Source organism: Ursus americanus, chromosome 6 (genome assembly GCF_024610735.1).
Source record: "Ursus americanus isolate L20-20 chromosome 6, mUrsAme1.1.p, whole genome shotgun sequence".
Classification (NCBI taxonomy): Eukaryota; Metazoa; Chordata; class Mammalia; order Carnivora; family Ursidae; genus Ursus; species Ursus americanus.
Window position 1 is genome coordinate 1123851 of NC_142132.1, and position 27665 is coordinate 1151515.

At 65.1% G+C, this 27665-nt stretch overlaps 1 protein-coding gene across 9 annotated transcripts; it reads right to left on the bottom strand.

Moving 5' to 3' along the window:
- Positions 1–256: 256 nt before the first annotated feature.
- PWWP2B (PWWP domain containing 2B) lies at positions 257–27665 on the bottom strand. Of its 9 annotated transcripts, none has more exons than XR_006781797.2 (4): positions 24869–25029; positions 14722–16031; positions 10802–10916; positions 258–389 (listed from the first exon to the last, which is right to left on the bottom strand). XR_006781797.2 is itself a non-coding variant. In XM_045809428.2 (3 exons), the coding sequence occupies exons 1-2, from the start codon at positions 24991–24993 to the stop codon at positions 14435–14437; spliced, it is 1722 nt and encodes a 573-aa protein (XP_045665384.2). In that variant the 5' UTR covers positions 24994–25029; the 3' UTR covers positions 257–389; positions 14422–14434. The 9 variants fall into 9 exon arrangements, 7 of the variants coding, with proteins under 7 accessions (XP_045665384.2, XP_045665389.2, XP_045665387.2 ...); XR_006781794.2 differs by having other exon boundaries at positions 14422–16031; XM_045809428.2 differs by lacking the exon at positions 10802–10916 and having other exon boundaries at positions 257–389; positions 14422–16031.

Genomic DNA, 27665 nt, shown 5'->3' on the forward strand with positions numbered 1-27665 from the left:
ACAGAGACCCTGCGGTGGGCCTGGCCCAGGATGCCCGATGCTGGGGTGCCCCCCACTCTGCTCCGTGGCACCCCCGAGGGCAAGGTGGCAGCAGCGGGCGTGTCACTGCGCTCCTGGAGCTTCACAAAGCAGAAGAACAGAAGTGTGAGTGTGGGGAATCAATACATTCCACGGAGAGGAGCTGCCGTGCTCCGGGGGCGCTGTCCTCCGGGCCGGACACGCCTGCCCCTCTCGGGGCAACCGTGAGCAGGCTGACCGCCATGGGCCGGGCACGTCTCTGCACATAGCTGGCCAGAAGGCACGCAGGGTCCCTCAGACGGAATGGGGGACGTGGAGGGCACCCCCAACGTCGGAAGCTCCAGGATAGCTGTGCTCTCATCATCGATGACCTTCAGGGGAGCAGAAAGGAAAAGAGGTTACCCCGGGGTCAAGTGCTGGGGGTCCAAGCACCAGGTCAGAGCACCCACTGCGGGTCTTTTGAGCCATGTTTCTTGGGCTCTTGCCTCGCCGGGGATCCCCAAGGACCCCAGCTCCCAGTGGCCCTCACCATCCCGGGAGTTGTGCCTCCCTGGTGCCCGTGCCTCCTGGGCAGGGCCCCCCGACCCCGTACCCCACCTGCATCCATCCTGCCTCCCAGGGGCCCTGCATTTCCCAGAAAAAGGTGCAGGACCCTTGACTACTTCACGGGGCTCTCCGTGAAGCACACAGCAGTGCTGAGGGGAGGCCTGCTGTTCTAGATCCTTCCGGCCACTCATGGCCTGGGGAAGCTAATGGCTGTGCACATGGCCCTGGGGCTCACAGCTTTGAGGGACCCCAGCATGCTGCCGTCAAGGCGTGTGGAGAGACACACCCTCCTGGTCTGGGGGGCCCTCTGGGGTTGGGGGCAGACCCTCGAGTAAAAACACCTCCCCCAGGTTGGTGGGGAGTCAAGCTTCAGCCCTGCTTCTCGATGCGTTCCCACCTCCCGTGTGACCACCCAGGTCTCCGATGGCTTCCCTGAGCAGGCGGCCCTGGCCGTGGGGGCAGATGGGCACCTCAGCCCCGGTCTCAACGCCAGACCCCCCACGGAGACAGTGGGCAAGCCTGTAGGAGGGGAGCCCACCCGAGGCCAGCAGCCTAGGGGGAGGGTTCTCAACGTCCCCCTGCCCTTTAGTCAGGGGTGGAGGGAGACATGCAGGTCTGCAGGGTCCAGGGTCACAGGTCCTGGCGGCAGAAGGAAGCCAGAGGCCAGTGCTGCCGCCTCCAGTCCGGCCAGGCAGGAGCTGCAGGAAAAGAGGCACCACGAAGCCCCGCTGGCTGCAATCCCGCTGCTCTTCCCACCGGAAAGCGCCTGTGTCCCCCACCCGGGATGTCCCGAAACCAACACAGGAAGCAGAAGTGACAACGCTCCTGTCCCGGCTCAGCCCCCAAGACAGAGCTGCCGCCACAAGGTCCCTATTGCTGAGACCTCTGTGCTGGGAGGGAGCGCAGCCCGCCACGCGGAGGGGCCCTGGGTGTGCCTGCGAGAGAGCGAGAGAGTGAGGGAGAGAGGGAGAGAGAGACAGAGAGAGAAAGAGACAGAGAGAGAAAGAGAGACAGAGAGAGCACACCGCTGTGCACGGTGTGAGGGCTGGCGTGCCACGCGGGTGCGGCCACAGCGAGGGAGCCCATGGCTCCCGCGCTGCCAGGAGCTCACACAGGAGGAAGACAGGCGGTGCCCTCGTCGTCTGAAGCCGCTGTGTTCTGGGGGAGTTCGCTCACACAGCGGTCGCACGCCGCGTCTGCAAGCACTGGGGGATTTGACCTCCCTGAGCTGCGGACGAGCGGATGATAAGAACATAAAAACTAAGGAGCCAAACATGAGGCAAATTCAATTCCCAGAGAACAGAGCCAAGTGGGCAGGAAGCACCGTCCAGGGGGAGCGGCTGTGAGTTTTCATGTCCACACCACGCTGGACTGAGCCCCAGCCTCGTGCTTGTGTATGTGGTGGGGGGGGGGGGACAGGGGACCCCGTGATTGCTCTGTCTTCATCTTCGACAGGAGGAAATGTCCGTGAGCGGTGCCTCGATTGAAAAATCACGGAATAAGAATAGCAGGAAACTGCACCACTTAGGACTCTGGAGACAAATGCTCTCGTTACACACTTTCCATCACTAGTGGCGCTTTACGATGTGAACACACATAACGCTGATACAAATAAAACTTAAATGAAAAGAAATTATGTTCAGGAACGCCTTACTATCATGCGAAATGAGAATCAGAGCCTTCTTCCATTTACGAGGAATAAAACCCCAGAGACAGAGCTGCACAGAGAAACCCACGTATCTTCCCCCCGCTCCACTGCCGGCACTGCCCCCCCGCCCCCCACGCTGGCCCAGAGAAGCGGGGGTCAGGTCCCCGGGGCCAGCCCTGTGCAAGCCACACCTGCCCAGGGGGGCTGGCCTGGAGGGACACAGGTGGTACAAGCCCGCAGCTGGATGGGAGGAGCTGGGGCCCAAGGCAGCCGCAGGGATGAGGCTGCGTGGAGGGGGGCAAGGCACTGACCTCCATAGACCTTCCCATGCAAGGCTGCTGGCCGTGGGACAGGGCGGACATGGGGGACTGCCCCTCCCTGCAGTGTCACAGAAATGGGGGGTGCATGGCCCATCCAGGCCCGGACCCACCGTCAGGCTCCTGGGGGCCCAGGAAAGACCCCGGGGCAGAGGGCTGAGAGCGACCATCCCACCCATGAGTGGTCTGGCTGGGAGGGTGGAAGGAGGGACTGCCTGGCCTCCTCTATCCAAAATGGCGAGGATTCCAATGAGCAGGAAAGGTACGCCCTCAGTGGCTACAGCAAACCAGAGACACTCGCCCTGCCCTGGGGTTTCATGGGGTGAGACCAGCAGTCCCCAGGGGGCAGGAGAGGCAGTGGCAGAGAGGGACAGCGATGACCTCGGCCGCGATGTTCAGGGCTGGGGGCGTTGGGGCGGGGGGCAGCTTCCCTGGGTTATTTCTATTTTGAACAACCCCAGGGGTGCCATCACCCTCCCACCCTGAGGCTCAGAGGGCTCCGCACCCTGCCCAAGGTCACTCAATCAAGCGTCGAAGCCAGGCTGCAAACCCATATCCCAGGGCGACCAGAACAAAGCCCCACAGACGGGCAGCTCCGAACACAGAGTCCCTCCCTCAGTCCTGGAGGTCAGACATCTGCAATCCAGGTGTCCCCAAGGGGGAGTCCTGTCTCCAGAAGGCCTGAGAAGGGGACCCCATGAGGCCCTAGGTCCCCTGGTCATGGACCCCACCTCAGCATAGCTAGACATCGGGGCTGAGCACCAGGAGTGAGGGGCCCCCAGGTGACAGGCGCCTCTGCTGGAAACAGGCCCCCCAAGTGCAGGCCTGACCACCCCTCACCCCCGGCCCCGACCACACGCCCTGCAGGGAAGGCTGGCTGTGTGCAGACCAGCTCCACACTCCCCGGCCTGTGAGGGGCGAAGCAAGCAACACGCACGCAGCGGACAAAGGTTTCTGCCCCGACCTGGGGTGCCGTCCCTTCCCTGGCCAGGCAGAGGCCCTGACTCGGGGTCCCCGAGGAGAACATAACCCACTGTCCGGGGAAGCTCCGCAGGAGGATGGAGTCCCCACCCCTCCTCCTCACAGACGCCCCCCACTGCTGAGCACGGACATTCCCAGCGCAGGGAGGAGCTGCCCCTTCTTAGATGGGGGGTGGGTACACAAACCCATTTCCATTCCCACCAACACTTCGCCTCTCCCTCTGGGGGAGCGGCTGTGATGCCCCAGGCTGTTCCTGCTCCAGGAGAGGTCCGGGCAGGGGTCAGACAGCCCCACCTCCACAATACCGGGGAGCTGAGCGCCTGGGAGAAGCCGTGAGGAGGGGTGAGGAGGGGTGAGGAGGGGCGTCAGGGTCTGGGGAGGTCACAGCCCATCACAGGCGGAGTTGCTGGGGGGCGAGGGGTCAGCGCCACCCAGAATCCCGTGGCTGCTCCTTTCCATTGAGTATTTCAGGGGCTCCCATCCATCACAGGCAAGCACGGTTCACACGGCCCCCGGAGATCATGCCCATACTGCCCATACCCCTCTCTGAGGCCGACTTTGGAGAGGCCTGTAAACATCCATCAGCTGGCATTCTCATTAGAAAAATGCACACTAGACCAGAGAGCAGGTGGCCAGGGCATCCCCTCTCCCACCAAAAGAAACACGGGATTCGAGTGAGCCGAGGAGGGCTGGTCCTCACTGTCTGCCGCGGACGGCCAGCGGCTCCTGGAAGCCCTCCGGCTTGGCTGGGCCTCCAGGAGAAGAGCAGGTGTTCCTAGAAATCTGGAGACGGCGGGGCTGGTCCCCTGCTCTGCTGTCGCTGGCCAGCCAGGAAACCCCTTCTGCAAAAGCAGAGCCTTGGCCAACCCTCTTCTTTCCTCCCGCCCCCGCTGGCCCGGACACCCCGTCCCGGAGCACCCCGGCCCCCGCTGTCCCTCCTACCCCGCCCGACTCGGAAACAATGGGGAAGGTGAGGTCACTACACAGGCTCCGGCCGACAGTGGCAGCCGCACCGAGAATAGCTCGTTTTTCCCGGGACTTCCTGGGCAGGGAGACGCCCTACTGGCCGGGAACCAGCCCAATTGCCCAGCAAGCTGCCCCACCTGCTCCGGGGAGGACAGGCCTCCCTGGGTCTCTGGGCAGGGCTCTGGCTCCCGCGTCCACCACGCAAGTGCTCTGACAGCCCCAGCCGACCCCACAGGGGCTACGTCCCCTACGGGGCCCCGAGATCACCACGACGGGCCCCCGCAGTTAAGGTCGGCTGAGGCCACTCTGCCCACCTGAGACGCTGGCGCCCCAGTGACGGGGTCCTCAGCTAGGGCTTGCTGAGAAATGGCGGTGAACAGGAGGGCCTGGGCCACGTGGGCATAGGGTGGGAAGCATGGCACAAGTCAGCCAGTGCCCAGGCCCCACGACGACGACCAGACCTGCAGCCCTCCACGCTGAAGACCAGAACCAAGAAGGCCTGTTTCTCCAGCCACAAGGCTTCTGCACACGGTGGCAGCCACGTCAGAAGCGAGGATCCCCAGGCATCACAGAACAAGGCGAAGGCCCACGGCCGCTGGCCAGGCATCGCCGACGTTCACCATCTGTAGACGCAGAGTATGTTCCGGGCCCTCCAGGAGCCAAGGAGACACCCAACACGCATGACCCCGTCCCTCCTAAGCGTCTGCCACACAGTGGCCACCCACGCTCACATCCTGGACCTGTGACCCCATGTCCAGCCCCATGAGATCCACAGCACGTGGCCTTCCATGGGCCACACACCCAGGAGCTCTGCCACTTGGCCCTGTTCCTCCAGATTGGCTCTTGGCCAAGCATGGCCACACCCTCAACCCTGCTGAGACCAGCGTGGCCTTGGCCGTGGCCCGAGCACCCCGCTCTGCAGGACCAGGCCCTACACCACCTGCTTGGTCCCCGTGGTTCCTGTAGCCACATACACCCACACCGCACCGCAGACCCTGGCCCAGGCGTGAGGGCCCCAAGGCCAGGGACAAGGGGGTGCAGCCCTGTCTCCCCTGGGAAATTCAGAGACGCTGGCAGGAAGCCTTCAGAATCAGGGTCAGTCACACCCACCAGAAGCGGACGATTCCCAGGAATGCCAGCATCGGAGATGCCACGTCCTCCGGAATGGAGGACCGGAAGATTGTTGTTAGAAGTCAAGTTTCCCCACCATATCCAGAAGGTTGACACTTGGCCCAACCCTTGTGGTCCAGAGGCTCAGGTGCCCGGCTCCCAGCCAGGGCTCCCCCTCTGTGTGGGGGGAGCCCCCGGGCAGAGGTCGGGGAAGTGCTGACAGGCTCAGAACCCCAGGAGGGCCTGTGATCCATGTGATCTGTCCATGTGGATGTGGGAGCCTCCAGCTCAGGGTTCGCAGTCCAGAGATGCCACGGGGAGATGCCTACATGCCTAATTGCCCCAGAGCCTCTTCCCAGGCTGCCTCCCCCCCAGGTACCCTTCCAGCCATAGCTGGAAGCGTCTCCCCTGGCCTCTGTGCTGAGGGCGCGTGGACACATCAGGCCACTGGCTCTCGTCTCCAAGGCCAAGGCAGGGCCGCCCAGCAGCCCCTGGTGTTCTGGATGCACAGTGCAGAGCCCGGCCAGGACTGAACCTTGGCTCTGCGCCTCCCATGAACCACTGTCCCCATCCCCCGGTGCCACGGGCCCCTGCTGCCAGGGTCTGAACTCACGGGAACTTACTTACCTGCAGGGGAGACCCCCACAGAACAGCGCGTGGGGCGAGTGTGCCGAGCAGGGGCTTGTTGGGCACAGCTGTGCATGGGGAGCTCTGGGAGCGCCTCCCCGAGGAGGGGACAGAGAGCCACGACCTTGAGGAAGAAGTGGCAGCCAGCAGGTGCGGGGTGAGGTGGGCGCCAAGGCTTTGCCACACGGTGCCACAAGCCAGGGCCCAGGGAAAACGTGGGTTCTCGGGGGCCACCCTGCCCTGGAGCCTGCAGCCCCACCGCTGGGCCAGGTCGGAGTCTCGGGTCCCCTGAGGCCTGCAGGATACGGGCACCTTCCTGCTTGGTGACCTGCTCCCACCCCCAGCTCACAGGTGCCTTGTCAGGAAAGCGTGGAGAGCCCGGGGTCCGTAAGGATGCTGAGGAACAGGCCGCGGTGTGCCCGCGCACTCTGCCGGGATGCGGACGTGGTCTCCACACGTGGCCACCAGCATCTTCTCTGCGGGTCAGAGGGAAAGTGAGGCACGGGGGGGCGTGGATGCCGCTCACGCCCAAGCGGGGAGAGGGGGCGACATGTAGGTGTTTGCTTGTGTCGCCAACGTGGGAGGACCAGCCAACCCTGAGCCAACGCTGAGCCCCATGGGGTGCTCCAAATGGGCCTGGTCGCATCGATTTGCCATGGGACCCTCAGAAATGTGCGCGGAATTACGAAACACACACCAAAATATAAAAAGACAGAAATAGCTGAAAGTAGAAGTACAATGAAATCAATGACCCTAACTGTGTTTCAAGGTCACAACAACCGCGGACAGAGGATTTGTCTGGATGACTTTGGAAGAGGAATCAGACACAGCCCCCAGCCCACGAAGGGCCAGACCCCAGGGACAAGAAGACCCACAAGGAAACCCTGCAGTGTCCCCACTAATTGCCCACAGGTGACACGAGCGAAATTGTCGCTCTGACATGACATGTGACATGTTCCATGAAGATTAGGTGGCTGACATATTACACGTCAAATATACGGCACACGTACGTTTAATATTCGACATACGACATACAACACACTCATTAACATTTACATGGAAAATTAACACAGTTGACCCTTGAATAACACCGGGGATTAGGGTGTGACCCCCCCGCACGCTCAAAAATCCTTCGACTCCCCTGAAACGTAGCTACTAGCAGCCCACTCTGGACCAGACCACACTGCCACTGAACACGTATGTTGTGCATGTGACACACCGTATTTTTACAACGAAGTCCGCTAGAGGAAAGGAAACGTTATTAAGAAAACCAGAAGGGAGAGAAAAATTTACTTTTACACACATTCACAGTACTGCCGTGTATTTCTCGAAAAAACCCGCATACAAGTGACCCTTCGCAGGTCAAACCCGTGTTGTTTAGAGGTCAACTGTAATTACATGAGTTTCGTGAAGAACCAAGATTTTCAGTGTAAGAAAGCAGAAACACAAATATGAAAATTAAAAAAGTACAAATTCTGAATGAGAAAAACTAGTTACGAAGCCCTGATCTTTCTTCTAAAGAAATCCCAGGTCTGTCACCGGCCCACGCTAGAAACAGTCCGGAAACCGCCAAGAAGCTCGGGGCCCCCAGGTGCCAGGAGGGGTGGCCAGCTGCCATTCCCCGGAGAGGACCCAGGACCCCCTGGAGGGGCCGACCCCAGGTCCGGGCGGGAAATGCCCACCGCAAGCCGGAATCCGGTCAGAGCCGACGCGGGAGCCGGTGAGCTAACCTGCCGCGGACGGGCCAGGGTGAACACCGGAGATGGCGATATGTGCGCGGATGGAAGGGAGTCGCGTGCTTGTGTGACATGCACATGCCCAGGACAGAGCTCGCTGGTCATAAGGCCAGTAAGACTGCGCCTAAATTACGCGGTGACCCCAGTGTCACTGCAGGATCGCTAAAGAACGGACAGGGTAGCAGTGCTGAATAAGCGGGGCCGCCACCCCCGCGGATGGTCCTGCTCCAATCCAACGGCACAGGTGCGCAGGGTGGGTCCTGCCCTGAGTGCCCTCGAGCCTCTGGGTTCGTGCTCGGGCCAGGGGTGCAGAGGCGGGGTGGGGCCGGGGGCAAGTATTTGGAGGTGGGGGGGCATGGAAGCAATGAAAACAAGGGCAAAACTCGCTCTTCTGCCAGGTCAGGCACCTCACCAGGGGGAGGGACAGCACCTGCCTGGACGACCCCCGCCCCGCTCCCCCCAGAAATCCCCTGGCCCCAGGCACCTGGTGCCCCGGAAGCCGTTGCAAACACCCTGTGAGTCTCCCGGGCACTGCGTTGCCCCTGCTCCTGCCACGCCTACCTGCACCCCACCTGGCCCCCCCCCCGCTGCCCCCGCACTCAGGGCCCTGCCCGGAGGAGGCGGCAGGGACAGCGCTGGCAGCTGGGAGGCGGGACGGGGCCTGCGCTGCCACAGCAGGCTTGGAATTACAGGTCTTTGTTTCCTTCGGGAACAAAATAATTACAACCTTCACAGAGGACCTGAGCTCCCTGAACGCAGCTCAGAAGCCCATCGTCAGAAGTGGAAGTACCTTTTATTTAGGGTTGGAAAAGAGAAAAGCCAGTTTGGGGCGTGCAGCTCAAGGACCCCGTTCCAAAAGGGAGAACCCACAAGAAGAGTGAGGCCATGGACCCAGGGTCGGACGACTCCGCCCCAGCCCACCAGCAAGCTGCACACAAGCTTCCGGCCTCAGTGAGGGCGACCCTGCCAGGCCAGCCGTGAGGCCGGAGCCAGCAGCTCCGAGCGTGGGGCTCAGGCTGGCTCTCCTGCCGGAGCTCCGTATCCGGGGAGAAACAAGCACCGTGACACTGACAGTGTGAAGTGTCCCGCGGCGCTGCCAGGACCCACCGCCCACAGGCACCGCCTCCCGAGCAGGGTGGCGTGTGGCGGATCCCTCTGGAAAGAGTCCCTCCATCACCGCACAACCCCAGCAGGCTCTGTCCGCCACCAGCCGACCTCTCCCTGAGCCCAGCTGGCCTGTCGAAGAAGAGGCTGGCGGGCCTCAGCAGGGTGGACACGCAGGCCCCTAACCCAACCGCTGACCAGACGGGAGGAGGCAGTGGGTGGACGGTGCCCCCCAGACTTCAGGTCCCAACCCCTGGGGCCAGCGGATTGTCCCCTTCGGTGGGGAAGGTGCTGCAGGTGTGATTACACTAGGACGCGGGATGAGGACACACTGGGTCACCCACATGGCTGTCCTGGGGTCCCTGCAGGACACAGAGGCGGAGGACAGGCCATGTGATCACAGAGGCAGAGCTTGGGGTGATGCCATCACCAGCCCAGGGACTCTGGGAGCCCCCAGGAGCTGGAAGCACCCTCCCCTGGGGCCTCCAGAGGGAGTGCACCCTGCAGACACTTGAGTTTGGGGTCGGGCCTCCAGAACCAGGGGAATAAACTTCTGTTCTTGCAAGCGGCCAGTGTGTGGTCACTGGGGACAGCGGCCACAGGAAGCGAGTACAGGGGATGAGGCTAGCCCCAAGGACACTCAGTGACGCTCAGTGAGGCACGAAGTCTAGTCCTGGAGCTGCCCACCCACCGGCACCTTGAGGGGCATTGCTGTGTGACCCCAAAAGCTCCTGCCCTCCAACACCCTGGCCACTCAGGCAGGAAGGGAAGTGCTGGGCCCGTGCTTCCACAGGAGGCTGGACAACAGCCCCGGGGTCCTTCCAGCTCACCTGGAGTCTGTGAACTTTCTACTGGCCCGAGAGGCCAGAAGGGGCCCCGGGAGCCATCCTGCCCCCCACCCCAGGCAGGTGCCACAGCTCCTGGCCCACATTGCAACAGAGCACCGCCGACAGCCCACCTACCACCCGGCTCTGCCCAGTAGGGGCCCCCAGGCTCCAAGGGCCGCACAGACGTCGGGGCTCCCAGGACACTGAGCCCCGTGGGGCGTGCTCCCGATGACCGTCAGTAATGGCTCCCTCTCTGCCCACCCTTCCCTGTGCGGGGCCTGCGGGCTACGAGGTCCCCTCCCATCTGTGTGGGCCCACTGCCCCCTTGAGTCCTTGGCCCACCTGCCTCTCTCTGCCTGGTCCCCATCTCTGGGCCCCCCTGGGCCTCACGCCTCTGGCCACCTCTCTCAGCCTCTCTCCTCCACAGCTTCCTCCTCTCCACTGGCCATTCTATGGGGCCGAGATCATTCCCCAGACCCATGACCCAGCCCCGGTGCTCCTCTGAGTGCTGGGCCCGGAGTCACCTCCCAGCCAAGACTCGGGCCCTCAGACACCAGCCAGCAGGGGCCGCCCGGTCCACAGCGGTCCCCAAGTTCCAGGAGCCAACACCCAGCACCCCTGGCTCAGCTCTTCTGGGCCTCAGAACCCACTCCCCACTTCGCCCCTGGCCTCAGCTTCTGTCCTCCCGCCGTCCCTCGCTTCCTGGCCCTTTTCAGACCCTCTGCCTAACCTGCCCGCATGGTGCCCTTTCTCTCATGACAAGGCTGCTGCTGCCCGGGCCTCAGCATCCCCGCGCCTGCCCGACTGCCTCCTCCCCCACCCTGGAAAGTACAGGCTTCCTCCTGCCACAGGCCTCGGGCACGCACCCTGCTTCTGCCTACGATGCTCACCCCCCAGCCTATTAGCTCATGATTAGCTCACCGTTCACGCTCAGCCATATGTCACCTCTTCCAGGAAGCCTTCCCGGATCCCCAGTCCAGGTCAGCTTCCTCGCCAGATGCTCGCTGGGGGGCCCTCGTCCCTTCTCAGCACGTTCCTGTGTGTGATTATGCACAAATTTGGGGGTTGTGATTCACAGGGTGTGGCCCACAGTGATACTGTGCCCCTCTGTCTCCCATCTAGCAGAGCTCTCGGCCCAAGGGGGCCGGCGGCCACCCTCAGGAGGAGTCGCCATCACTTTCAGGTTGGGGGGCTGGCCCCACGCTCTAGGCTGTCCCTGCCCCACCTGCAGGACGAGGGCCTCTAACTAGCCAAGTCCCTCAAGGTCCGGGTCAGAGGAGGGTGCCTGCCCCATCCAGCTGGGAGCATGAGCCATCCCCACCCCAGGAATGCAGCCTGTGACCCTCCCACCTGACCTCCCTGCGGGGCCCTGACAGCCCGCGTGTGCGGGTGGGGGGTACAACGGGAGGAGGCCCTGTGAAAACAGCCCCTGCTGAGCCAGAAAGGGCGTAGTGGCCCCTCCAGAGGCGGCTGCCAACAGGCCCCCCAGGTACCCCTCACTCACCACCCAACCCGAGAGGTAGGTGCTGCTGTCACTCGGAGACAGACGGGGAAAATGAGGCTCAGAGATGCTGGGCTGGGGGGCCAGAGCCCCAAGTGACCAGCCAGGGCAGTGCTGGGCAGTCCTGTGTCTGTACCTGGAGGTCAGGGCCTTCCTCAGGCGGAGGCCCATGTCCCCCCAGGGCAGACCCGGTGCTCTGGGGGCAGTCCCTGCCGAGGGCCGTCCCTGCCGAGGGCCACTGTGCCCTGTCATCGGAGCCCAGCCAGGCCCCCGGCTGGCCCCTCACCAGTGCCCTGGCCCCCAAGTCCCAGGCTGGCTCAGTGCTTCTCCAGAACGTCCCTGCAGGCACCCCCATCAGCTGAGCCTCCAGCCGTCCCCCCTTCGGGATGGAGGACTGTCTCGGGACAAGATGCTGGGCACAACGTCCCTGGGAGGGCCCTGACCCCACGGGGTCTGCTAGGACCCTCCCTGACATGTGACGGCTGGTAGTGCAGACACCCCCGAGGCCGAGGTGCTCCTGGCTCGTGTCCTCGGCTGCTAGCAGCGCCAGTTGGGCTGGACAGAGCCTGAAGTACAAGCTTCCCCAGCCGGTCTCCCTGCCCAAGCTCCAGGCCCACGCAGCCCTCCTCCCAGGGGGAGCCCAGGTAGTAGCGACCAGGAAACCCCACCAGCACCGCACACAGCTCAGCGGGGCCGCCTCCTGCACCAGACCCCGCAGCCCCAGGCTTGCCCAGGGAAGCCCACCGTCCCCACTGAAGGCAGTTCCCAGTTTCCCTTCATGGAGCAGGCCGGAGGGCCGGCCCCCAAACAGCATCACGGACACCTGAAAGCAAACTTGCCCACCTGGAGACACCCCCCCCCCCCGCCCGCGCTCGTCAATGCCAGCAGATTAAGCACCTAAACACCGGGCTGGTGTGGCCCTCGGAGCAGTCTTCCATCCTCAAAACACAAAACTCACAAACCAACCAGGCACAACGGCCTTGTGCTTTGGTGCTGAAAAGATGCAGCGTCCTACGCTCCCAGAGCTCCGTGCACTGGTGTGGGAGCACGGGGCCCAGCCCCAGAGGCCAGAGAAACAGCCAGCCACGGAGAGGGGGAGACACAGAGCCAGAGGAGGAGGGAGGGGGAGGGAGAGAGGAAGGCAGGGAAGGAGGAGGAGGGATGGGGGAGGGAGGGAATGGGGGGAAGAAGTGGGGGAGGCAGGGAGGCAGGGGAGGGAGGAAGGCAGGGAGGGTGTAGGGAGGGGGCAGGCAGGGAGGCAGGGAGGAGAGGCCAGTCTGTGGGCACAGCCCCCGCAGCAGCCAAACCTGTCTGGCCAGATTCTTCCCTCTGCTTCCCGATAAACAGAGCCAGCCCTGAACACACTGGGCTACATTCTCCAGGGATGGCTGGGGGCTCCCTGCTCCCCAGGCCACACTGGGCCCCGGGTGGGCTCACTGTCCCTAGTAAGTGCGCACTGTGACCAGGGATCCGAAGGTCACTCTTGAGGACTGACTGCTCACCACGTCCTCCCCGACACGGCCCCCCGGGTGCAGAGGAAAGGGCCAAGTGGGACATGTGCCCAGGCTCCACACTGACCCCAGACCCGGCCAAAGGCAGGAGGGTCTGGTGGGCAGTGAGCCCAGATCGGGGACAGCAGAGGGCACACAGATGGGCAGGGCCCCACAGAGGGTCCCCAGGCCCCCAGGACAGGCCCAGGGCAGGGCGTCTGACCTTTCTCCGGTGCCCTCCCCTCAGGTGAGTGGGCCGCCCACCCCCCCAGGGTACCCCCACTTGAGACCCTCGCTGGCTCGATGCCAACAGGTTGGTGTCACTCCCCCGCCCCGACATGAAGACCCAGAGCTCGCAGGCGCTGTGCCTGGTTCCGGAGGGGCGGGCTTGGGTCTGCACCCCTGTGAGTCATTCAGGCAGTGACCTGGCCTGAGACAGGAAGGTGGGGGAAAGGTGGGGACGCGGCTTCCAGAGTCCCAGCTGTGACCCTACCCAGGTGCCCCCCGCGTCGTCGTTGCTTCCTCAACCCCAGGCCCCCCAGTCCATGTGGCACAGCAGTGAGGGGTCATGCCTGGTGCCCCACAAACCCCTTCCCAACCACATATCCACCAGCCCCGCTAAGGCCTGAGGGCTTGAGCTGGGGACTGTGGTCCAGACAGGGGGGTGGGCAGGTGCACCAGACCAGACAAGGTCAGCTGAAGGTCACAGAAACCAAGGCAGAGGCCCAGCTGGGGTGGAGGACCACTGCTGTGAGCACAGTCCCGCCTCCCCCATCTCTGTTTCTGTGGGCATATGGGCTTTAGGCCACGGGGTCAGGAAGACAGCCGTGGCCTGACCTCCTCCTGCATACACCCTCTGGTCCAGCCCAGGCCGTCTGCAGGGGACCTGCCTCCTCCCATGGGGGAGGCCTGGGAGGGGAGTTGGCACTGAGAGGTGACACCCACATGCTGACCACAGGCCCGCTGCCTGGTGACAGCGCCAAGGGGCTCCTCCTGAGGCCTGTGGCTGAAGGTCCTACACCTGGAGGGGAGTCAGAGGGCAAGACACCGGCCCAGGGACAGAGCCCAGAGCACCCGGCCGCCACAGGCCCAGGAACCTCACACCCGCTGATGGAGCAGCACCCACTGGCACCAGCAGGAAGGGTGGGGGCAGGGCCACGGGAGTGCCCTTCCTTCTTCCTGAGTCAGGACCCACCTGGGAACAGGAGGGAGAGGGGCCGAGGCTCCCGTCTGGGGAAAGAGAAGGGTGCGTCCCCTCCGAGTGAGCGCCCACCCCCAGGGATGCCCCCACCCTGCTACTCCCACCCTCCGTCAAGACCGTGATCTCAAAACCTGCTTTCTCCAGCGGGCGGATAAACGGGTAAGCGGATCCTTTCTGGCAACACAAAAGAGCCCGCACAGACACAGAGACAGCGGACGCCCCTAGTTTGAAAGCCTCTCTCCTGTGACCTAGGAAGCTGAGCGACACAGGCATCGAGCGAGCAGGGCAAGTGTCCCAAGGGGGGCGTTGGAAGTCTCGGGCCGGCCAGACCGCGGCCCCGCGCACTCACCTGGTCGCCCCAGTTAGGTCTCAAACTGGGTTAAGAGCTCCCTTATTTCCGGGGCCACGTGCTGCGCGGCGTTCGCAGCCTCTGTGATAGCCTTCCGATACATCCCCTTCTTCTTACGGTTAAATCTCAGTTTGAAAAACTCAGAGAAAGGGGAGAGTTTTGAAGTAGACAAGAACGACGTAGTTGGAGAACCAAACCACGAGACTTTCGCTTCTTGCCAAGAGGGCTCCCCGTCCTCCTTCTGGCTAAGACTGAGGTCAAGCACACGCGCTGGCCACCAAGGGAAACCGTGAATCTTACCCCACACGATGTCCCCTACGGCCACCGTCCTTCCGTCCTCGGTCACGCACTTGGAGACGCTCTGTGTGTGCAGCCTGACCGTGAGCGGCGGGACCGTCTGCCTCGCGTCCTTGGACGAGGGCCGCACAGACGCACCGTCGCCCGACGAGAGGTCACACGTGTCTGGGGATGTGACTTCCGAGCTGGACGATTTGGCCTCATCCAGGCTGTCGCTGCTCCACACTGACTCACGGGGACAATCCGTCCCCCTCCCAGGGCAGGAGGTGAGGAAAGCCAGGCTCTCTCGCCCGCGTTGACCCTGGGGACACCGTTTGAAGTCCTCATCCTCGCCAGAGCTTCCGGAAGAAGAGTCCACCAGCCCGCTGCCGGCAGAGCTGTGGCCGAGGAGAGCGGGTGAGCCGGCCCGGGGGCCTCGCCCATGGCCGTTGAGTGCCTCCACCAGCTCGGCCCTGTAGACGGGCTCCTGCTCCCCAGAGCCCCGGGGGTGGGGCTTCAAGCGGATCTTGGGGGGTGGCAGGTTGGTGCCAGGGGGCCCGGGACGTGTCAGCTTCAGCTTGGGGATGGAGGCGGAGGGCCCAGCGGGGTCCTGGCTGCCACCGAGCGGGGCCTGGGAGGGGCAGAAGGGCTCCAGGGACCCATGCACGCGGGATGGGATCTCCACCACTTCGCCCTTGCCCTGCGGCGTGCTGTAGGAGATCTTGATAGCCGGGCTCCGGGGCACCCGTGCCTTGTCCTCCTCCCGCCTCTCCCTCTTGTTCCTCCTCCTGGCGGCGGCCGTCGTCGTGTCCCCTCCACCATCAGGGTCCTCGAGCTTGCGGGGCTCCCTGTCGGGGCCGGGGCCGCTGCCCACCCTCCGGCGGGGCCGAGGGGCCGCTGGGGGGCCGGCGCTGGCCTCGGGGGGGCTCACGGTGCTCTTGCACTTCTCGCAGAGTACTTGGCGCGGCCGCAGGCGAATGGGGCTCAGGGCGAGCCGGCCTGGGTCGCGGTTACGGGACAGGCGCCTGCGGGTCCTCTTGATGGTCCGGGGTGGCGGCTGTGGTACCCACTGCCGGTAGGTGCTTCTCAGCCACAGCGGGGGAGGGAAGGGGGCGCCTTCAAAATATGGCGGGAACGGTGGCACGAGGGGCGGGGGTGGCTTGGGGTCTGTGGTCTCCGGGGGCTGGTCCCCACAAGGAGGCGGCGGAGGGCCCGTCCCCAGCTGCATCGCCTCTCCGTCCTGTTCCGTGGGGGCCGGGCCGTGGCAGCCGTTGACGGGGGGGTCCTCGGGCTGGGGCAGCGGAGCCGACAGGGGCAGGCCGAAGAGGCCGGACCTGGCAGTGGGGAGACAGAAGGGGACGGTTAGGACCGTGAGGACGCTGCTGCACCCAGTCCCCACCCACAGGGGCCCGGCAGGATCTGGGTGCAGGCATGTGCCCAGAGCACCTGCAGGTCCTCCAGGCTCCAAACGGGGGCAAACACCCCCGCGTCTCCCCCATGTGGGGCATCCCAGGGGAAGGCATGTGCTCTATGAAGTCTGGGGGCCAGCACGGAGGCCACCTCTCCGGTCTGTCAGGCACTGATGTCCATATCTCGGTTCACATGGGCTCACAGCTTGAGACCTCCCAACACCCAATGTAGGTGTGGGGGCCCTGAGAGCCTAAGAACAGGGTCTGGGGGGTCTGTGACGTGGCCTGACTGGGCCTGGGGGGGGCTGCTCTGTGGCCAGTGGTCCCTGGTCACAGGCCTTTCCACCCACTTCCTTCCTCCCTGAGGGAAAACCCCAAGCATGCTCCCTACGGGCTCAGGTCCCTGCCGTGTGTGTGGGTACCTGGTGGTTGGGGCTGCAGTGGCAGGTATGGCCTCCTGAGCCCAGAGAGGACAGGAGTCAGCCAGCAAACCAGAGCCCTGGGTCTGGGAGTCAGCCCGCTCCCTCCTAAATGCTGAGCTGGTCCCAACTGTCTCTACTGCCCGCAGGTGAAGGTGACATCCACACCACCCCTGCCCACTGCAACCTCAAAGGACCACCCCTCCTGCCTGGCACCCCAGGCCCTTTCCCCAGGACCTCCAGCTCCAGGAGCGGAGTGGGCCAAGCACCATCAATGAGGCCACGTGGCCCACCCACGGGAAGGGAAGGAGAGAGGACAGGAGACCCACCTCCCTCCTGTGAAGATCCACAGCCAAGGCCAAGGGCACGGCGCTCCCCCAGGGCTCCCCAGCCGGGACCTGCCCAGCTAGAGACCTGCTCTCCCCCCCGGAAGGCTGGACCACGCAGCCTCCACCTTGCAGACCGCTGCACACCTGGGGGGGTTCGTTGTTGAAATCAGCGGGCAGAGCGCCTTCCGGAGTGGACGGCCATCCCTGAGGCCTCGCGGTCGGAGCGTCACTGCATCTAATTCACCTGCGACCCACGGCGCAGCAGGAAACCATTCGCATCGTGCCAAATAGTGGGAAACAAGCCCGATCACTCCACACCTTTCTCCCGTGGTGGGCACGCACGGCTTTTCAACAAATGTGATGTAATCTGCAAGACCGCTTCAGCTCAAAGCTGCTGTTTTTAAGCACAAAAGCAGACTTCCGCCAAGTTGAGAGAAACAAGGCAGAACAGGGCTCTCCGTCCTCGCTCCGCGCTTCGAATCTGACCAGAGCAGAAATGAGGAATGGACGCTTCTACTGTTTCAATTTCCAAACGAATTCCCCACGCGCTGTCCTCCAGCAGAATCCAGACAAGCTAAGAGGGGCCGACCGGCCATGACATCACCGCCCCCACGGCCCCTGAGCGCCAGGGCCGGGAGCCGGGCACAGAGGGCACCGCCTCCCCACGGTCCTCACAGTCACGAGGTTAATGAACTAATAAACACGATGGCATGTCTGCGTGTGAACACTGCCCCATTTTTGTTTAATTCAAATTCGTGGTAAAAGCCTGGGAATCATGCTTTTTCTCCTTCCCATCAGGTTCCCATCTACTTGTGGCCGTCCCCTGAATCTAAAGTCTCCGTGGGTGGGGCTGGGGGGCGAGGGGTGCATGTCTTCTCTTGATGACCAGAGTCCAGCAAACACAGGTCCACGGCCACCTGGCCCAGACAGCCTGCTCCTGCCCTTTGTGTGGCCAGAGGGCTGAGTAGCCTGTAGCCGTGAGGGAGGGAGAAGGGGGCGGCAGTAGGGCCAGCCGGGGAGAAGGACCATCGGCTCCCTGCCCGGGGGGGACTGGGCTCTGGTGGGGGGAGCAGCCACGGTGAGACTGAGCGTCCGCTCCCCGTCCTCCTCTGGGCACGTGGCCCTTCACCTGTCCCGTGGCCTGGGACAACCAGGCCGGCCCCAGGACGGCTCCTGCCGCCCCTGCAGCCCCAGGCCCCGCGTCCCAGGGACCCACAGCGGCAGCGGAGTCCTCTCCCTACGTCTGTGCTGGCCGCGTGCGCACACGCCTTCCTGCACCTCGTGGGAAGCAGTCATGGGAAGCCGCGCTAGGACGGTCTCAGACTCTTGGGGACCAGGGGTGGGAAAGGAGGCCCCGCGGTCACGCCCTCACCTGGCACTGGGTGCACAGACCCCACGGCCCCAACCGCCGCCGCCAGTTTTGGTAAGTCAGGATCGACTGGTGCAGAGCCGCGCCTGCCCCGGCCACCTTCCTGCCCACCCGGCCCCCACCGCCCCGTGCGCCCGCACGGCTGAGCCGCTGGGACAGAGCGCGGACACCAGGCCCAAAACAGTTGCTGTGCAGCCCGCTCTGGACAGTGTGCCGGACTCCAGGTGTGGGAGCTAAGCCGCTGCCCAAAGTTGCCGCCACCCCCCACCCGTGGCCGTGACAGGCAGGGGTTCCGGCAAACCTCACCCTGAGTCCCCAGGCACCAGAGCGGGGATGGGACCCCACAACGAAGTCGGCCGGCCCCTGCTTCTTTCCCCAGGCATCGAAAGCAGCTAAGAGTTCTGAGCACTAAACTCAAGAGCTCGCCCCGAGGCACGTGCGTGTGCACACACGTGCATTCACAGGGGCACGCGTGCTCACCCTGAGCTCCTGGGCCAGCGTGCTCCCTGCTCCTGGCGGTTAGGGGTGTCAGGATCCCCTCCGTGGAACCCACAGCACCCCGCGAAGGGGCCTCCAATGCAGGGGGTGTTGGCAAGGACAGAGGGGAGGTTGGGGTGGCAGCAGTGCCCTGCCAGAGGGTGACATCGAGCAGACACACAGTGCCAGAGGCCCCCAGGGAGCCTCAAGGGACAGCCTCGGCCTTGCGGGCAGTGCCTGGATGGCACACTGGCCCCTACGCTGAGTGGGTACCCCAGCTAGGGGTGAGGAACAGAGCACCCCAACTGCCACCCCATGGGCGTGAAACAAGGGCCACAGGGAAGGCTGCGGGACCTCCGAGAGGACACCCTGTCGGCGGGTCTATAGACCAAGGGCGTCCCGCAGACAGGCAGGATCCACACACCTAGACCCAGAGGGCTGCTCCCAAGGCACCCCCAAAGCCCACGTTCTGCCCACCTTTGCAGGCACTCAGACCATGGACGGGGTGTTCACGCATACTCTCTCCTTCACCTGCATCCCCACTGCTCCCCTCTAGGCTTCTTTGCTGTCCCCCCCTTGGAACCAGCCCACACCCACTCGTGAGACTCCCCTGCCCCCTACCCCCAAGCCTGTGCCCCACACCAGCCTGCTGTGTCAGCGCAGACCCCCTCCTGCCAGCTGGGACCCAGGGCGCCCTAAGAGCAAAACCCCTGGGCAGCCCCTTTCCCATCACCCCCCACCCAAACCAACCCATCTTCCCCCCCAGGACCCTCCTTTGCAGGAGCCAGCACACCCTGGGGGTTCTACAGTCCTCTCCCTCCACAGGCAGGCAAGCAGGGGGGACTGAGGTGGGGGGGGCAGGGGGGCAGGGGGTGGAAAGTCACCCTATCCCCTAAGGCCCCAAAGCTGGGGTCCAGGGGGTGTTTTGCCCCCTGTTTATGGCACATACACTCCTCAGGGAGTCCCTGTGTGTTTAGGACAGAGACCCAGGCCCTGACCTGAGCCAGAGCTCTAAGGCATGGCCCCTGGGCACAGGCGAGGTCAGGCAGTGACCCCTCCCTGCCCTGGTAGGTCAAACTGGGCACCAGCCTTGGCTTCACAGAGTACCCGAGCCTGGAGAGCAGGCCGTCCCTGCGGGGGGGGGGGGGCTCCTGCCTTGGGCGGGGTGCGGGTGGGGGAGAGGCTTCCAGAGGTCAGCTGCAGCCAGTGGGATGGCACCCCTGCTGAGGACCGAGCGGCAGGCCCCATGACTCTGGCCCTGCTTGCAGCCACACTTCCTTCCCAGAGCGGGCCCTGCCCTGGCCACGCCCACAACTGCCTGGTGGGTAAACAGCAAGCCCGGGATGGCTCCCTCCCCCGGAGGCCCAGCTTCAGCGCCCAAACCCAAACTCAGCCCCCAGACACACACAGCACAGCCATTCCCTATTTACTGATGGGGTGCAGGGCAGAGAGAAGCCAGGGGACCAAGTGGGTCTGGGGACAGTAGGGGCCTGAGCTCACGTCCAGGCACACTGACAGCACAAGCCACTCTCCCTGGGAAGGACGCAGCACCCTGCCCCACTGGGGCGACCTCAACTGGACTCCAGGGCACAAGGCGTGCCACCGCCCTGCGGTTCGCCCGCAGGGCCCAGCCCCTCCTCGAGGCCAGGCTGTGCTGACTTTGGCTCATGCCCCGGGATGGAGGCCCCAGCCAGCCTGGCAATGCCCCACAGGTGACACCGCAGGGCCTTGGCAGGAGCAGGCTGGGGCGGCCCTGGAGCTGGACAGACAGCCTGCCAGCCCCTGGGCCAGGGGTCCCGGCCCCCCCACCATCCTACTGTGCTGAGGGTCCCCACTGGTTCCCTACCCAAGGACAGAGAGGTGTGTGGGGAGGGGCCCTGGGGACTGGGGAGCCAGGCTGGCCAAGGTCTCCGTGCAGGAAACCAGGGGACACTGAAACAAAGCTCAGCACAGCGTCCTTGGGAGTTGGGGGAGGGGCAAATAGCCTCAGCTCCGAGGAGGGGCTGGGGACCCTGAGAGCCCAGGAAACTATAATGGGGGTCAGACCCAAAAGCAGAGTCGTTCTTCCCCGCAGCGCCCCTCACTCTGCGGAGACAAAGGCATGTCTCTGCCATGTCCCCCACTTGCACGGACACGGGAGAGAGCCAGCCTAGCCTGCAGTCCTTGGCAGGAGACCCACGGCCGGCCTCAGCTCACCCGCCCCCCTGAGGTCTCACCCATGCAACCAGCTCAGCAAACCCCCAGAGCAGCCAGGCCGGAGCTGGCCCCTGGCCAGGAGGAGCGGACCCGGCCGCCTGCCAGAGCTCCCGGCCTCCCCCGCGGCCTCCCTGCTCTGCGGACTCGGGACCCAAGTGGCTGTGGAACCCGACAGCAGCCTCTGACCCCAGCCGGGTCCACGTTTGCCCTGGACCTCCCTCCCTCATCCTCCCACAGGGAGAGGCTACCCTGGTGTCCAGTAAAGAGGTGAAGAAACGTGGCTTCTGGACCAGAAACACCCCAGGGGTCCATCCCAGGTGACTGCAGGGAGCACCGTGTAGCCAGGAGCCTGCGGCCCCATGGGGCAGGCCTGAGTCCAGATGGTGAGGCCCACTCTGGCCGGTCTCCCTGCATTCTACACGTTGGTTTAGAAAATATACAGCAGTCTCTCTGCCCCCTGAGCCCCGAGGGACGGGCAGCCTCACCAGGCCTCCAGGCCCACCTCTGCTCAGGGAGTTGGGGAAAACGGGTTGGCCGGGGAAGTCACAGCCTGGATACCAGCGTGGCCCCTTGTCTAGGTAGACCCAGGGTCTCTGGGGCAAGTCACGGGGCCAGGCTTGCACATCTGGCCCAGGAGTCCAGGACTCAAGGGTTTAACCACCACCTGCAGCTGACTACATCCCTCTCTATGCCCTCCGGTGGCTCCCCCGGTCCACACCCCCTCATCACCTCCATGCTGGCCAGGTTCCCTTTGTGGGAGCTGCCTGCCAGCTGTGGACCATGCCACCCTATGTTACACTGGGCACCCAGCTCTCCGTCCCTCTGGCTCCCTGAGGACAGGGAGGATATGCCCAGTAGGACCTGGAACAGGTGTCCGTCCTTACTTGTCCAATGACCCATCACAGGACCGGCCACCCATGGAGTGTGCCTGGGATGGAACGAGGGTGCTCTCCTGCCCAGGGACGGGCCTGCTGGGGTTCCCGACTAGCTGGCTGCAGAAGCTGGAGTCCCAACCTCTCAGGGTAGGGTGTGGGTCACAAAGGCCCAGCACTCTTGTCTGGTAATAGCACCCTGGATGACTCACGACTGGGGAAGTTCGAAAAACACCAGCTCAGAGACGAAGGCTGGGGGCCTCGGGGTTTGTCAGGCCTGATGGGCCCCTGGTCCTCACACCTGCCGTCCATGAGACCTTCCTGCACCACTCCGGGCCTCTGTGTCCTTGGGCCATGCCTCAGCCAGGGCCACCCCACTTGGGGGTCCTCAACCAGAGGTGTACCCCCAAACCACCCACAAAACCACGTCCACACCCACCCTGCACCCCGGTCTGAAGAGTTGGAGCCTGGGGGGTCAAGGCAGGCCTGGGCCACCTGTAGCCATACTACGCCAGGAGGAATCGCGGCCTTGTAGGGACACTGGAGGGACGGTGCCCGGCCCGGGTACGCAGTGGGGAGTCAGTGAGTGCCGGGGAACGCACGAGGGTCTTCCCTCAGGTCACAGAGCAGCTTGGTGGCAGGTTCAAGACTCGGGCGGAGGAGGCTGGCATCTCGGCCGGCAGCTCCACACACTCACTGAGACCTCAGGGGCCTCTGTGAGCTCTCCTCCTTGGTGAACATATGGGGAAGAGAACCCACCTCTCAGAGTGCCAAGCGAGGGGATGCCTCCTCCCAGAGGCCCAGTGAGTCACCCTGCTTGCCAGGCCCTGCTCCAGGAGAGCGCGCGGGACCTGCGCGAAGGGCCCCTCCCCTGGGACAGCTCCATGCCCGCGTGAGACAGAGACAGACGCTGGCGATGATTTACCGCCACGCAGGGCTCCCGGTCCCCCAGGTCTGCACACCAGCTCTGGAAGGCGCTGATGAATGACAGTTGCTGGCACGTGTCTGGCCACACACCCCGGGCACACCAGCAGCTGCGGCCGGACTGCCCTGAACACACTCCCCACAAGCCCACGGCGCTGGGCCCCGCAGGTTCCCAATCGGAGCGCCCAGCCGCTAGGCCTGGCCGGGCAGTGCCCTCACCCAGCATGGGCCCCACCGAGGGGCCGGCCCCGCTACTGTCACAGATGGGGGAGCAGGCACTGACGAGAAACTGGCCTTGGGAAGGCTGTGGACCCAGCAGGTCAAGGCCAGACACCCTGTGCCCAGAACACCCAGGCCAGGCTGTAAGCGGCCAGGGACCCCATGTGCCGAACAGGCTGTACACAGGAGCGCTGAGCTCCTGGCGCTGCTGGCCAGAGCAGAACACAGCGTGAAGCCAGAGTGGGAAGCAAAGGGGAGACGAGGGCAGGCAGGGGCAGTTTTGGGACCGAGCCTTGGCGGGGTGGAGGTGCTGGGGCTGCAGCGAGAGCCCGCGAGGAGCAGAGCTGCACCCACCGAGGCCCGGGTTCTGTGGGTGGCTCCGGTTACAGCTGAACGTGGCCATGGCAGGGTTGACGCCCACGAGTCTAACGCTGCCAGTTCCATGCTGGGGAGCCCGGCCTGGCCTGCTTCCTTCCACGAGGGGAGTTCTGATCTCTAAACCAGGTTAGCCCCAGCCCGGGCAGGGGTGGGGGGGTGGCAGCAGGAGGCAGACAGAAAGGGAGGCCAGGCTGCCCTTCCACAGGCATTCCCCCCACAAGTCCGAGAGGCCCACAGCCTGCCCTGTCCTGAGCTGGGGAGCCCAGAAAACGGAGGGGGGAGCCTCGGTGGCAGGCGACCCTCTCTAAGGAGGAAAGGCCGGGCACAGCCCTGCGCAGACCCAGGAGCAGGAACAGGCCCAGGCTGGCCATCCTGCCTGAGGGAGGAAGTGGTGGCCGTCAGTGGCAGGAGACCTTGGCTACCGCAGGGCACAGGCTTGGCAGTTTCTAGGTGGCTATGCTGCAGCCCCCCACCCCCACCCCTTGGTCCACCAAGCACTCTCCGTGGTAGCCAGGGTGGAGCAGGGCCACAGTCACCCAGGAGGCCATATGTTAAATCACATGACTTGTGCATAAATGGCTTCTGGCACATCTAACAACGAGGTAATACCAGCGGGGGACTGCTGAAGAGTGACGGTCCTCCTGCCACGTCCACGCCACTGCAACGAAATCTGGGCTCCACGCAGGGAAGAAGTTGGGCCTCGGCAAGGGGAGCCAGTTACTGCTCCAGCCTCGAGATAAGGCCCAGCAGGAGCGCCAAGACATTAGTGCCTGATTAATGCCTAATCATTTATCTGTGCACAGCTCACTACCATGTGACACTGTATCCAGGAGACTCTTCCTGCGGCTGAGTCCCCGCAGCGGAGCACAGGTGCGTCTCCCGGTGATGTGCCCCCAGGCCTGCCGGGGACCCCCTTCCACCCGAGAGCGCGCACGCGGGGCTCTCCACGCCACCCCCTTGCTCAGCACCTCCACCTGTATGTTTTCACTCCTACACTGCCGCCCCCTCCCCCAACCACAGTGTTTAAATCCCACCGCTGGACACAACTGCTTGCCAGCAATCCAGAGCCCCGAGTCGCCTCCGGGAGCCTGGGGGGACCCAGGGCATTAGGCTGGGCACCCCCACTCATGAGTGACTGGCAGGGCAAGTCCGGCGCGCATCTGAACCCACTCCCCCGCCCCCCCCAGCCGATGACAATTCTGAAAACAGCCGAATTCAACAGTGCGTTTGAACAAAGAAAAGTGCGTTAATTATGGCAGACGTGCGGAGTTCGGGGCCGGCGGCACGCGGCGGCGGTGCAGGGACACGGGCTGCGCGCCCCGCGCCCGGCTCCCCTCCGCGCCCACCGCCGCTCCCGCCCGGCAAGTCGCGACGACTTTGAGAGCCACTTTGGCCCCCCGAGTGGCGGCCGCGCTCGCGCGCCCCGGAGCCCGGGCTCGGGAAACCGAAAGCGGGCGCTGGCGCCGCGCCGCCCCCGCCCTGGAGCCGCTCGGGGCCCTGGGCCCGCCGGCGCGGTGGGGGTGGGGGCGTCCCGGGAGAGTCGGGGCGCCCCGGGGCCCGCGCCCCCACCCCCGCTCACTTTTTCGTGCAGTCCAGCAGGATCCCGGCGAAGCTGCGCTCGCCGCAGCTCACGGTGACCAGCAGCGCGCCGTTGACGACCTGCTCCACCCGCACAGGCAGCCGGCAGCCGGCCCGCGGCTCCATGCTCCCGCGCCGCGTCCCGGCCCGCGCGCCCCCGCCCCCGCCCCGCCGCCGCCGCCGGGTCAGCCCGCGCGTGACGCCGCCCGCCGGCCGCCTGACGTCACAAAGCTCCGCTCGGGGCGGCCACCGTGAGCGGGCCGGGGCGGCGGGAGGGACGCGCGGGGCACCCCCGCCCGCGGACGCGGGCCGGAGCCGGGCGCCTCGGATCCGGCGCGGAAGCGCATTGCGGACCCCCGGGACGGGGCAGGGCTGCGCCCTCCTCTGGGCCCCGCGGCCGCGAGCGCCCGCCGAGAGGACCTGCGGGGCCGGCCGGAGCTCAGGACCCCTGCTCCAGGGCCACCCTCCCCGCCCCCACCCCTGCCCGGCCCCTTCCTCCCCGCGCCCCCGGGCCCCCTGCCTCCGGTCAGGCGCCCGGTGGCCACCCGGCACTGCGGGGAGGAAGTCCCCGCGACGCGAGCAGGAAGCCGGTCGGGCCGGGCGGAGGAGACGCGGGCGCCGAGGGGACACCGGCGGGCGCCCCGCGGCGGCCCACTCTAGCCCTCGCCGCGGAAGGGGCACTTGGCGACCCTCGTGTGCTCGGCGCCTCCCCGGGTGACCAGAGGGCGCGCGCCTGGCTCAGGGTTGCCTGGGCGCCTGGGGGTGGCCCGCGACGGCGCTGGGGAGGGGGATCCGTCTGCAGGTCTCGGTCGCACGACCCCCGGTCGCTGGGGAAACTGCGGGTTGCGTGCGACCCCGCCGCGCCCAGAGGGACCGGGGCCCACGGGGCGTTCACAACGGAAAGGACCGCCTTTCCCGAGCGAGAGCGGGGATGCCCCACGCGCGCCGCTGGCCGACTGGGGGGAATGGGAGGTGCACGCGCCGAGCGGACGTGGGCCCCACCCGGGACCCCTCCCCGGGCCCTGGGCTCCCGCGCGCCTCCAGCCCAGCAAAACTCTCGACTATCAGGAGCCCTAGCGCATCCCGCGCCTGGTTCGGGACCCCGTAGCAGGCAGAGCCCCCAGGGCCGGACTGTTACGGTGACCTTGCCCGGGCCCGGCCCGCCCGGCTGGTCCCCTGAGCCGGGCTTGCTGCGCCTGGCTGGGCATAGGAGATTGGCGGGTCGTTGGGTTGTCCTGACGACCCGGACGCCGCCAGGCCCCGCCCCCCGCCTCCCCCCTCCCGCCCGGAGCCCAGCGCGGCCCCGCCCGGCTCGGACCTGCGCCGTGGCCGCCACCCCTGGCGCCGCCGGGGACAGTCGGGGCCGCAGTGGCGCCGCTCGTCCTCGCCCTCCGGCGGCGGCGCGCGGTGCGGGGAGCAGGCAGAGGGGAGCCCGGGCGGAGTCAGGGAGCCCGCCTGGAGCTGGTAGCGCCTCGCCGCCCCCAGTTTTACAGGGCTATAAGGATCAAGGCCAAGGGAGCCCTAGGGAGCACCTGTTCTCTGTATGGCTGGGGTTCCAGCTGACTCCAACCCTCCTTTGGGGGAGTGAGGGACTCTACTCCACGGGGAGGCTTCAAGCACCTCCACAGGGCCACCCCCTCAGGGTCAGCAGGCTCCCTCCCTGTCACTGTGAGGCCCCCACAGGGAGCCTCTGCCCCCACAGGCCTTTGCAGCCCTGCCACTCCAGAGCTAGGTAGGGCTGACTTGGGGCCAGAAATGCCAGGCAGCAGAAATGCCAGGCCATCCCTGCTGGCACTGGGAGGGGGAATGGCCAGAGGCTGCCTACCTGCTCAGCCCAGGTGCCAACCGTGCCCCATATGCCTTCTGGGCACTGGGGACACCACTGTGGACCAGGTTGCTGGGGTTTGAGTCTGCAGGACTGCTGGGGACGTTCCAGGTGTAAGCATGTCCCTGTGTTTCCAGGGGGCTCTGCATGGATGGAGGCCTCTGGAAAAGGTGCCCTGGAGGGGATGCTTGAGTGAGCAGGCAGCCACCCAGGGAGAAGGGGCCCCAGCAGGCAGCCTGGGCAGAGGTGCTGGGTGCTGGCGTGCACAGAGGGGGACCTTCTGAAGGGCATTATTGTGGGGAGGTGGGGGGCTTCTGGGGTCATTCCCAGGCGTTCGCAGGAGGAGCAGCCTGGGCTGGAGCTGGATGGGACAGTGAGTGTTTGCTGGGGCAGGGAGGGCCCCCAGAGGGCGTGGAGGGTACGCAGACCCATGCTGCACAGCTGAGTCGGGGAGAACAGGTGAGGAAGGGGCCCCCGCCCTGCCTTCTCTCAGCCTCTACCCCGGCCAGGCTGTGCGCTGTGCACTTTCTAGGTGGAGTTGGAAACCATTTTCAGAAACCTATTCTGCACAAAGCGGAACAGAGATCTGCAGACAGGACTTCGATTTGGAATTTAAAGGGTGGTTGTTTGGGGGTCCCCGCCGGCCCTCCACAGACCATCCCTCCCAGCCCAGCCAACTCACCTGCTCTCCACCAGAGCCTCTGACGAAAACACAGGTATCCTTAGGAGGGGCTAATCAGCCCAGGGGGCCTGTATGCTCCCCCATGTGCTGACTCCTTCCTGACCCAGCGCTCTCTCCTCTAAGTGTCCCCTTCAAAGGCCAACCCTACACACACGGTTTCTAGACAGACCAGCCCCAGGCAGCAGGGGCTGAGGGCAGCTGCCCACTGCGAGCTGCCCACAGGCTGCCTAGCGGGGCCATGGAAGAGCTACAGAGTGACCCCCGGCTACTGCAAAACAGGGCTGGAGCCTC